The 10,921-nt window shown below is 41.6% G+C and overlaps 1 protein-coding gene across 7 annotated transcripts in view; it reads left to right on the top strand.

The window, feature by feature from the left end:
• TBX19 (T-box transcription factor 19) overlaps positions 1-10,921 on the top strand; it is a 46,141-nt gene that overhangs the window by 9,042 nt on the left and 26,178 nt on the right. For 5 of the 7 annotated variants that reach the window (XM_051781014.1, XM_051781020.1, XM_051781015.1 and 2 more), the window contains exon 5: positions 6,842-7,071. In XM_051781014.1, coding sequence (XP_051636974.1) covers positions 6,842-7,071 — 230 coding nt within the window. Of the gene's footprint in view, positions 1-6,243; positions 6,648-6,841; positions 7,072-10,921 lie in introns of those variants that run through there. The other 2 variants (XM_051781017.1, XM_051781016.1) reach the window with 2 other exon arrangements.

Here is a 10,921-nt window from a genome sequence, read left to right as displayed (position 1 = left end):
CTTCCAAGGAATGTCAGGAAAGCTTGATACATCTGTGTCATTTCAATCCAACTGTGATTCCTAAAAGGACAATAAATCCTTCCCATATCTAACAGCTTAGAGGTATTTTGCTTGCCTAGTTCAACCTCCTGCATAACAACAAAGCTGTTGAACTTTGCCACATCATCCTCGTGCTAAGGTCTTAATACTTGAATGATTAAAAAAAAAAAGAGGAGTGAAGTCTTCATTTGTAATCCCTAAACAGTGATCAGCTGCCCTCTATGGAAAGTGCATTCTGTTGATGAATGACTTTGCTCCTTAGAAATACTCTTTGCTACTTAGAAATACTTTATGCTGTTGTGCTACAGCATCTAGTCCTTGAATCCCATGATCTTGCATTCGAAGTCACCAGCATTCAAACTCAGTGACAAGACCCTTGGAAGGTTACTGTACTCCTAATGTCTGCCCCTTTCCCTTCTCCTTCCACAAGGTCTGATTTGCAAGAGAAGGTATTTTGTGGATGCAAAGTGTTCAAAGGTGGGGGTTTATAGTTATTTCCACCCCTTACTTGTACTTTTCCTACTAACCTATCTTGGTTGCAGTATTTGTGGGCGTACAGGTTTGTAACTGCCCAGCCATGAAGTGCTGGAGATGCATAAAGGGGAAAAAAATCCTCTTTTTTTCTCACTTTTCAGAAGAAAGCTTCTGATGAATTAGAGATGGAATAGTATATCTAAACTGCCAATCTTTGGGATTGATATTTTATCAAGTTACCCTGGTTGAAACCCTTTTAAGTTTCTCTTGCATTCCCTCGTGGCATCTCTAAGAGAGGTTATTCTTGAGAATATGTGCTTTAAAATCTTTGTAGGAAAAAGTGTGAAATAACACTGGCATAGTAAAAATGGTACCTTGAAAGTATTGTCTGGCCAACATGATTTCATTGCAGCTCTGAAGGGCTATCAGTCCAAAAACTGGAGAAGGACTGATGAGAGCTGGAGAGGTCCTTTTATGCAAGGGCATATAGTGACAGGACAAGGGGGAATGGCTTCAAACTGAGAGTAGATTTAGATTAGATATTAGGAAGAAATTCTTTACTGTGAGGATGGTGAGACACTGGAAGATGTTGCCCAGAGAAGGTGTGGATGCCCCATCCCTTGTAGCGTTCAAGGCCAGGTTGGGTGGGGCTTGGAGCAACCTGGTCTGGGGAATGGTGTCCCTGCCCATGGCAGGGGTTTGGAACTAGAGGATCTTTAGGGCCCCTTCCAACCCAAACCATTCCATGACGCAATATGTGGTGTGAAAATGAATGTTTTATCATGGGCATGTACTTCTGTGGTTTCTGGTTGTGTGCAACAGTCTGTGTCAAGTTTGCCACTTCTGAGAGAACCAAATGCTTCAACAGAGTTATACCTGGGACTTGTTAACTCTCATAGTTAACAAAAAGCTTTAAACTTAAACATCCAAGTCATAAGTGCATGTTTGATTTGCCCAATAAACTTTGAGCTTATTACTTTTGTTGTGATGTTGTAAATAGAATTAAAAAGTTCATTTAGAATCTTTTATTTTTTTTATTATTTTCTGAAAAGAAAGATTGATCTGTAAAGCCTCCCCTGCTCTCTGGGCTGCAAATTAATCTCAGTTATAATCTCAGATATGCAATGAGGTACTATTTGGACGAGCTGCCTGCCTCACTGCTAAGAACATACCCGGTGGAAGTTATTGAAACTGTCCCCTCACCGCCAACATTAATGAAAAAGCTAATCTTCTTTAAGTCTCCTCTAGCCTAGCAATCTCTTAAGGGGCTGGATCCATGATTAAAAAACAGAAAGAAAGCAGCTGTCTTTTTATCCTTCCTTAATTATTCTGTGGTAGTTGATAGGTGTCGGTTTCCTGGGAGTGTCATGGTGATGGAGGTTACGTTTCCCTGTGTTGGGACTGAATGTTCACAGGGGGGGTAGTTGAATGCTGCAGTGGGAGCTTTGGAGATGGAAAGAGTGAGTCTTGTTTTCTGCAATTTCATCTGATGATGAAGGGCTGCCTTTTATTTGGAAACATGCACCTAAAGGCCAAAAACAGCTATCCAATGTCAAGGCAAGAAAGGCTCTTTAATTACCTTTTTTCTTGGTTTTTTTTTTTCTTTCTTTCTGTGTACCTCACCAGCTGGTGACCAGGGGCATTTTAGAACAAGCTTAATTAGAAAGTCAAAAATAACCCCTTGCTTTTTCCTGCTGTAACTTGGTGAGTAAACTCCAGTAAGTGTTGCAGGCTTGTTCTTTCACTGCTCTGCCCAGTCTTCATGGCTTCATTTTAAAAACAGGAGTCACTAAATACTTATTAGTAAAGCAAAGATGATTATGAGCGTTGTGCCTGCATTTTTAACTAGTTCTGACTGACTATGAGCCACAAAGTGTCTGATCCCTGCTTGGAAGTGCCCAGCTCTCTCAGCTTGGTTTCAAGGAAAGCTTACAACACTGCAGATTTTTTAGGAAAATTTTCTGTTCCCTCTGGTGCACCTACAGATTTGCTTGTCTAATTAAACAAGAGATAAGTCTTCTGTCCTTTGGCCCTGCTCTGTGCCACTTGCACTGGCATTGAGTGACAGTCACCAGAAACACCTACTGTGCTCCTCTGCAAGTGCAGCTACCTTTTCACAAATGTTAGAATCAGGAAGCTCTAACTTCCAGCCCAAGAAATAACCCACTTGACATCTGAGAATGGATTATTCTTAGTGCCCCAGCAATACCTAAACCAGGGATATTAATCCATTTGTGCTTCAGTTTCAGCACCTGTAGACTTGGAAAAATTAATCTTGCAAGAAAGCAGGAGAAAGAAGGGGTTTGGAAAGCATTCAAAGTTGTTATTTAGGTGAACAGAGGGACATAAGATTAGATTTATTTCTCCTAAAACAGGTGAATATTCAAAGTAGATTTCCACCCATAATATTTTTGTAAAATGAAAAGCCAACAGTAAACAAATAACTTTGAGTATGAATCTATCTGGTTTCCCTTCTGCAGCCATCTTCCATGGCAGCTGTGTGACACAGAGACAATGTACAATTTCTAGGAAGCCTGATTTGTGGAATGGGGTTCGTATTGGTCTGGATGTGTATTTTAAAGTAAAGTCTCAGACCGAGGTACATTCAGCTGATCATTTGCTTGCATGCATGCAAACTTGTTATTTCTTTGGCTATTTTTTTAGGTTGGAAAGATATGTCAGTGGTGAGCTGTGCCTTCTGGGTATGTTGCTACATACATCACAAATTGCTCTTAGGCTGAACTCTTACAGCTGAAACACTTTTCCCTATGCTGAAAATAGTAATTGGGCTGTTCCCACTAGCCAACCACAGGTAACTACTCTCATTTTGGAAAACCTTGTGGTTTCAGGCATCCTGAGCTGTGGTAACATAGTTACTAAAATTGAAACTATATGAAAGTCAGGTATTTTAAGTTATTAGATTTGGGGGTGGGGGGGGGTTCCGTGGACACTAGACTTTCAAGTATCAGTCACCTTGTGTGAGTGATAATCGTAAGCACCCAGCTGTTACCTACTTCTGGGATCTGAAAGTGCATTTTATTACTGTGCAGGATACAAGCTTTAGTATGATACACCTAAGCAAGCACATTCGTGCTTCTCCCTTAGGAATGCTAGATGTAAAAAATCCAGTCTTATTGATGAAAAACTTGCTTCCCAACCCATTACTGGAATGGGTCCATTATCCATTCCTTCCATATACCCTTACTTCTCTACAGCTCAGTCCAAGGAGTGCTTTGGGCAAGCAGTGCACTCCGAGCAGGACATCCTTTTCTCTTGCTTTGTGGCGGTCTCCATTTCCAATCCATCTTTGCTGGGCTTATTCTTTACCTCTAGTGATGCACCACTGCCTGCTGGTGAGAAGGTGTTTCACTTCCTCATTTGGAAACCCTTCCACCAACATCAGCTGTTGTTGCTTTTGTGCATGCTTTCGGTTTCCTCTAAGCTCTAAGCACCTTGAGGAGGGTAGACTGGATGTGATTTTTTGGAGGCTCTAATCCAGTATCACTCCACTTGAAGCCCTGTGGGACAGATGGGCAGTCAGTACTTTTAAAAACCAGGCTGCTTCCCTTTTTATTTGTTTATGGAAATAACTGTGTGTAATTATGGTTCCACAATTCCATGATTCTACTGAAATATTACTACTTTTATGAGCTATTGTCTCTTTAGTTGCCTCAACTTTGAATCTCCTGATTTCTAAGCAACTGAGTCTAAAAAAAGCTGTATAGAAATAGGGCTTCAACCAAAAAAAATAATCTCAAAATAGCATGTCTCTGTTTTAGAAGTGACTGAAAAGCTGAAGATGTTGATTTGAAATTCATGGTACTTCAACAGCTTCAATTTCTGTGTTTAATTGCATTTATAATATAATAAAAATAAAAACTGTCTCACATCATCTTCTATGCATTTGCTATGCCATTTGATCCCATGCAGGGAAAAATTACAGTAGTAGCTTCTCTCTCCTCTTGAGTATTTGGAAAGGGAAACCCAAACATAAACTTATTCCATGTTACACAAGCATACTACCAGAGATGCAATTATTTTTCCAAATGCAAAGGGTCACACTTCCAGGTACCTAAATATCCTATAGACATTAAACATTATTTAGTTGTTCAGCAGTGAAAGTGGACTGTTTATTAACTAGAACTTGCTATTTGACATCTGCTAGTGTAATTCTGAATGTGAGCTTGCTGATAGATTAAAATAATCTAGGTATTTGTGTTAGGAGTTGACAATTAAAAAAGGAAGAGAGGGAAGGGATTTTAGAGAGTGAAGTTTGGAGGCAGCATAGAATCATAGAATGGCTTGGGTTGGAAGGGACCTTAAAGATCATGTCGTTCCAAACCCTCTGCCATAGGCAGAGACAACTTCCACTAGACCAGGTTGCTCCAAGCCCCATCTAACCTGGCCTTGAACACTTCCAGGGATGGGGCAGCCACACTTTCTCCAGGTAACAGCTTCTAGTGCCTCACCACCCTCACAGTAAAGAATTTCTAATCTAAACCTACTCTCAGTTTAAAGCCATTCCCCCTTGTCCCATCACTACACTGTCCTGGTAATAGTCTCTCCAGCTCTCATCAGCCCCCTTTAAGTACTGGGAGGCTGCTATGAGGTCTCCCCAGAGCCTTCCCTTCTCCAGGCTGAACAACTCTAGTTCTCTCAGCCTGTCATCACAGGAGAGGTGCACCATCCCTCTAATCATCTTGGTGGACCTCCTCTGGACTCGTTCTGGCAGGTCTAAGTCCTTACTGTGCTGGGAGCCCCAGAGCTGAATGCAGTACTGCAGGTAGGGTCTCACAAGAGTAGAATAGAGGAGAGAAAATACCTCAGACTTGCCTAGCTTGCATCTTCCAATGGTGATGACATTTCTGGGAACTGAGGATTCCCTCCTAAAGCCTCCCATTCTGCAGAACATCACATTGCTGCACACCTGCAGCTGTGAAGTGTTGAGGATTTGCAAGCAGGATCCTTACTCCATGGAGGTCTTGAGGGATTAGTAGCGGGACTTGTTGCCAAATAAGGTGCCATCAAGCTCTGGCCATTGCTGTTTAGGTAGATAGTATCTCTCAGCTTCTTAGCTGTGAGATCTGTTTGTTGAGCCTTGTCAAATGATGGATTTAAAGAGTCAGAAGCATAGGCTATTGAACTAAAAGAATGCAAAGTTCTCAATTAGTACACAAAAAGTATATTTCTCTAAAAATGACCTCCAACGCTACATTTTCATAATCAAATCCCTGACTCTCTTATGTCCAACAGACCAGAAATTTCAGAGACATTATCAGAGATAGATGTATCAGGAGAAGTTAGGCATTCAAATGCCTTGCTATATACCAAAGTGCAGTATTTACGGGTCACTGGCATTCACAGGGCCTCCACTTAACCCTCTTGAATGGAACTAAACCCAGGTCTCTCACATCCTTGGCTGAATGCTGAAGTTGTTGGACTTCTCAGTAAAATGGTGGCTTCTTTGTGGGGAGTATGTGTTGTTGGATTAGGCTTGTCAGAGAAGGTCTCAGAGGGAATGCCTGTTTCAAGGATGCTGAGCAAGCCTTTGTATGCGATGGACCTGAAGTGGGTCAGCAATGCCAGGCCTCAGGCAGTTAAGCTCACACTCAGCCCCAGAAGTGTGGAGTCTATCCCTGGAAATGCAGCCAGAGGGAAGTTCAACACTTGTAAGGTGCAGCAGAGTTTTTTGAATGACAGTGGAACCAAAGGATGGACAAAATATGTATCAACAGTGTAATCTAGGGGTGCTACCTTTTCCTTGTGCATTGAAGTCTCAATGCAGAACGGTCTCTTACTATTACATTTTGATTTAGGGACGTAGAGGAATGAGGTTAATGCATTTATTCAACATGCCCTGTGAAAATATTTTAAGACTACCTTCTCTGTGTAACTATCTTGACTCTTACCAGCTCCTTCAGTCAGAGTCCGCACCAGCGTGAATGCAATTTCCATGCATTGTTTCAGTCTGGAAATGAAACAATTTTCATTAATGGAAACCTGGTTCTCAAGCAGAACAATTAGACCCACTTCAGGTTGAAAAAAGATAAAAGCATGCTAATTTGGATGGAGGACTCTTCTTTCAAGGCAGCCAATTGAGTCATCAGCCTGCCACCCACCTGACTGTCTGACAGGTAATTAGGAGATAGTCCTCTTTTTGTGTGGAGCGTGTGCGTAAACCTCCACACGCTGGTGTCACTGCCCATTGGGACTTCCAGAGGAAAGAGCTTGTCAGTGGCAAAAGAGTGAGGAGAGCATGTTTGTCAGTCGTTGCCCAATGAACTGACTTGGCTTTTTTTTATGTAGCTCATTATTTTTGTCTTTTCAGCAGCTACCTGAAGTTTCTGGCAGTAAAGTCGTCATGGCAGACCTGGGCTGCAAAAAACCCAGCGACTGCACCGTCTCCAGGCTGCTCAGCGTAGTGGAGAGTGAACTCCGGGCTGGGAGAGACAAAGGCGACCCCACTGAGAAACAGCTCCAGGTTGTCTTAGAGGATGCGACGCTCTGGCAGAGATTCAGGGAAGTCACTAATGAGATGATCGTGACCAAGAACGGCAGGTGAGTGATCTGGGGGCTGAGTGTAGGTGACAGCCAGGGGGGTTAAGTGCTATAATAATAAACTGTGTGTGCAGACTCGAAAGAACTGCAATGAGCACACAACAGTTTTTAGGGGACTGCATCCTCATAGTCCCCTAAAACCAGCATATGGACAAAATGGGGTGCCCCTGCTCCTCTTTGGTCACTGCCAGACCACTCCTGCCACCCATTATTCCTGCTTTGAAACATGCTGGAAAAATATATTGACTGACTTAAGGCTGCACAAAAAGGGAACTTTTGCAAGGGAATAGATGTACCTCTCAAAACCTTTGGAATGACTTTTTGTGCTAATAACCACTAGCCTTTATTAGCAAGTCCTTACCTGTAGACCTCAAATTACTGTACAGAAGCAGATTGGTGCTGTTATCCCAGCTGCAGTTTTCATCTCTCTGGCCTTGGATATTAACAGCTTTACAAGCAGTCTGTACTAGAATGGGGTATAATAAAACTGTGTTCTATGTGGTATGTATGTATGTATGCATGGTCCCACACTGGTATGGCTCCATAGTTTTTGGTGGTGCCCTTAGAAACCAGTGCAGAATATTGGTTAACATACGTAGTTTTAGAAAGACAAAATATTGTGATGTTAATGGATAACATATCTTACTATTTGGGGAATATGGAAAGGCACAGGAAAAGAGTGCAAAACCTGTCAAGAAGGATACTCTTTCTGAACCAGGCACTGGCTTGAGGGAGGCTCTCCACAGAGGTTCTGCTCTGAATTGGGCTAACAGCAGAGTCCAGCCCATAACAGACAAGCAGCTACTAAAATAAAGGTTTGCCAGTACAGTGGAACTAAGGTTTTCATTTAATGCACCCTCTGCTGCAACTCCCATCCCCACCCCCCAACATGCATACGTTTCTTTTGCGAGACCTCTCAGGAGATCCACGTACGAGAGAGGAATTAAGAGATGGAAATTTACTCATGTGGACTTTCATTGATTTTGCAGTCTTCATTTTAGCAGAATTTGGGGATGAAATTACTGTTGGCTGTAGTTTGACAAGGGACATAGGAGAAAGCAGTAAAAAGGAAAAATCTAGTCTATCGGCTCAGCAGGGTTACTCTGGTAAGACAACAGCTACCTGCCCAAAATACCAGCTCCTGGGTAACAGTACCTGTTGCCATTCTGATTCCTCTTATAAACTACAGTGATAGAAATCTGCTGCTGAGGTTCTCCTTACACCGAGAAGCTGCTTTTGCTTCATTTAAATTGCTTTAAAAACTGCTGTTAGGCTACAGCAAACTTCTGAGTGGACTTACTCTTAGTATACAGTAGTTTAAACTGACTCCTTGGCAGCAGAAGTGACCAAAAATGAGGTAAGAAAGGTTTGCCTAAAATTCATTAAATTGGTGCAAAGAATTGCACCTTACCAACAGGCTTTTTTCAGTTTCTTTCCTCTCAGCTAATATAAATCATGACTGCATTGTGATATTAGTTCCCTCTAAAATGTCAGGGTGAGTGCATAGACAAAATCTTTTTATGATGATGAGGAAATCTATCTGAATGTGTTTTGTTACTTTTTATTTCATTGTGTAAGCTGCCTTATTTTTGTTATTCTAACTTATACATGCCTTATCAGCTTGATTCTACCTTTTCTAAAACCCGTGACATCTCTAGTAATGTCAGTGGGGGCAGGAATAGGTTCTTTATGATCAAAGTAACAAACTACAGAAGTATGTCACACAGTCATCTGCATAAGTCCTTTTACCAAAGTTACTGTAGCATCAGGGACAATGAGAAAGGATCTCTTGTGTTTCTGAAAGTATCTTTCATAAAAATCACATTATTGCACCAAAAAGAAAAAAAAAAAAGGAAATACAAACTGTGGCCTGCAACAAAGATCTCTGAACAAGTCCAGGCTATTCAAAAAAAGACAAACTTGAGACAGCTTCCTATGAGTGCTGAGTTTTTTTCAGGTTCAGAATTCTTGTCTCCAGAGGGATTCTCAGTAGAAAAAATATTGACCTTATGCTGCTGCTGCTTCAATCAGTATAACTAACTCAATCATTCCTGCTGAAGGGTATACAAATGTTTTTGAAAACCGTGTTCCACTATGAAAGAGAAGAGCTGGTCTAAACTTACTGTGTGTGAAAACTAAAACAGTTGGTACGGACATGTTAGCAAAACCCAGAAATTAAACCGAAACCTGATCCAGGAGCATCCCAGAGAATGAAAGTCTAATTGGCTAGTGATCCTCAGGCATCAAATTCTAGCATGCACAGTTCTATCTGCTCTTATTGCATCATCTCTAATTGGTACCAGGGGTCCCAAAATGCCACAGTTAGATGAACCATCTTCAGTGTTAGTACATAGATTTGTCTCCGTGGCTGTATTATAATTCATTATAATAATCACCTGCCCTAGCAATATGTCTAGGTACACAGGGAAGATAGATACATTCTGACCAGGATAGACATCACTAAAATTAAACCACGTGGTTTATCGCAAAATACATCCCAATGGTTGCAGCTGATAATGGTGGGAAACCATCTCCTATTTTACTCAGATTTGTTGTATCCAACTGACACTTCAATATCAAACGCTCTTTTTGTCTGATTGAGTAGGTTTTCTGTCTCAGTGGTTATACCATATTAGGTATGCAGCATCCTGAGACTTTGCAATCCCCATTACTGCCTGGAGGCAGGAAGGCACTGATCTCCTCTGATGGGAACAATCCACAGGGGATCAATGAAGGCAAATGTGAGTAGGGGGAAAGAAGGCCTTTGCAGCCTTAAATGCTAAAGCAGCTTTACTGGTTCCTGCACATTCAAGGGAAGATGTATCAAACATCTTCCCACTCAAGTTCTGTACTGTGGAGTAATGGTAGCAGATCTGCTCTAAATAAATTCAAGAGGCTGAAGTTCGCATTTGTTGCAGTAATGGGGGTCACATGTGCACCTACTTGATCATTGAAACAAACATTCTGACTGAAACAAATTTGGAGAAATCACCATTTGCCAGGCTAAGACAGATATTAGCAATAAAGCCACTTTAATCAGCTGAACAAGTTCTCCATGGTAAGTTCTCCATCATTTAAATCTGTACAGTCAAGACATGCTGGTCCAAGCAAGGCAGGCATTAATTCTGAGGGAAGCTGGTTAACACAGGGAAATGCTATAATCTTGATGCTGTAGGAGGTTAGAGTTGATAATGACTGTATTTTCTTCTGGCATTGGTCTATAGGTCCTTTGGGGATAAACTCGAGCCTCTCAAATAGAAAGGCAGAGAAGCCTGCATTGTGGGCAGAGGAATTAGCAACCTGTATGTAACAGAAATCGCCCTGAGAAATGTAGTGAAATTAAATTTTCATGTGATTTATTTTCCCCTCTAATTCAATTTCATCTATATATCTAAATGTGTTACTTTGAAGACCAACTGTAGAAGGTCTAAGGGATGGAGGGAGCAATGCATCCATACTTTTTATCACATCAATTGGGTGGCTGGTACATCCTGGTCAGAAAGATACATGTAGCATATAAATCCTCTAACTGGAGAGGGACTTTTTAGACAGCAGTGGAGTGATACAACAACGGGTAACTGCCTTAAACTGAATGAGAGCAGTTTTAGATTAGATATTAGGAAGAAATTCTTTACTGAGGGCAGTGAGGCACTGGAGCAGGTTGTCCAGAGAAGTTGTGGGTCTCCCATCCCTTATGTGTTCAAGGCCAGGTTGGATGGGGCTTGTTGCACCTGGTCTAGTAGAAGGTGTCCCTGCCCATGGCAGGGGTTTGGAACTGCATGATCTTTAAGGCCCCTTCCAACCCAAACCATTCTATGTTTCTATAATTATTCTATGATATCTTCCTCAG

Source organism: Manacus candei, unplaced genomic scaffold (genome assembly GCF_025592945.1).
Source record: "Manacus candei isolate 608988 ecotype Guabito, Panama unplaced genomic scaffold, ASM2559294v1 h1tg000014l, whole genome shotgun sequence".
In the NCBI taxonomy this organism is placed as follows: Eukaryota; Metazoa; Chordata; class Aves; order Passeriformes; family Pipridae; genus Manacus; species Manacus candei.
The sequence above is the reverse complement of the archived record's forward strand: the minus strand, read 5'-3'. Positions and strand labels throughout refer to the sequence as shown.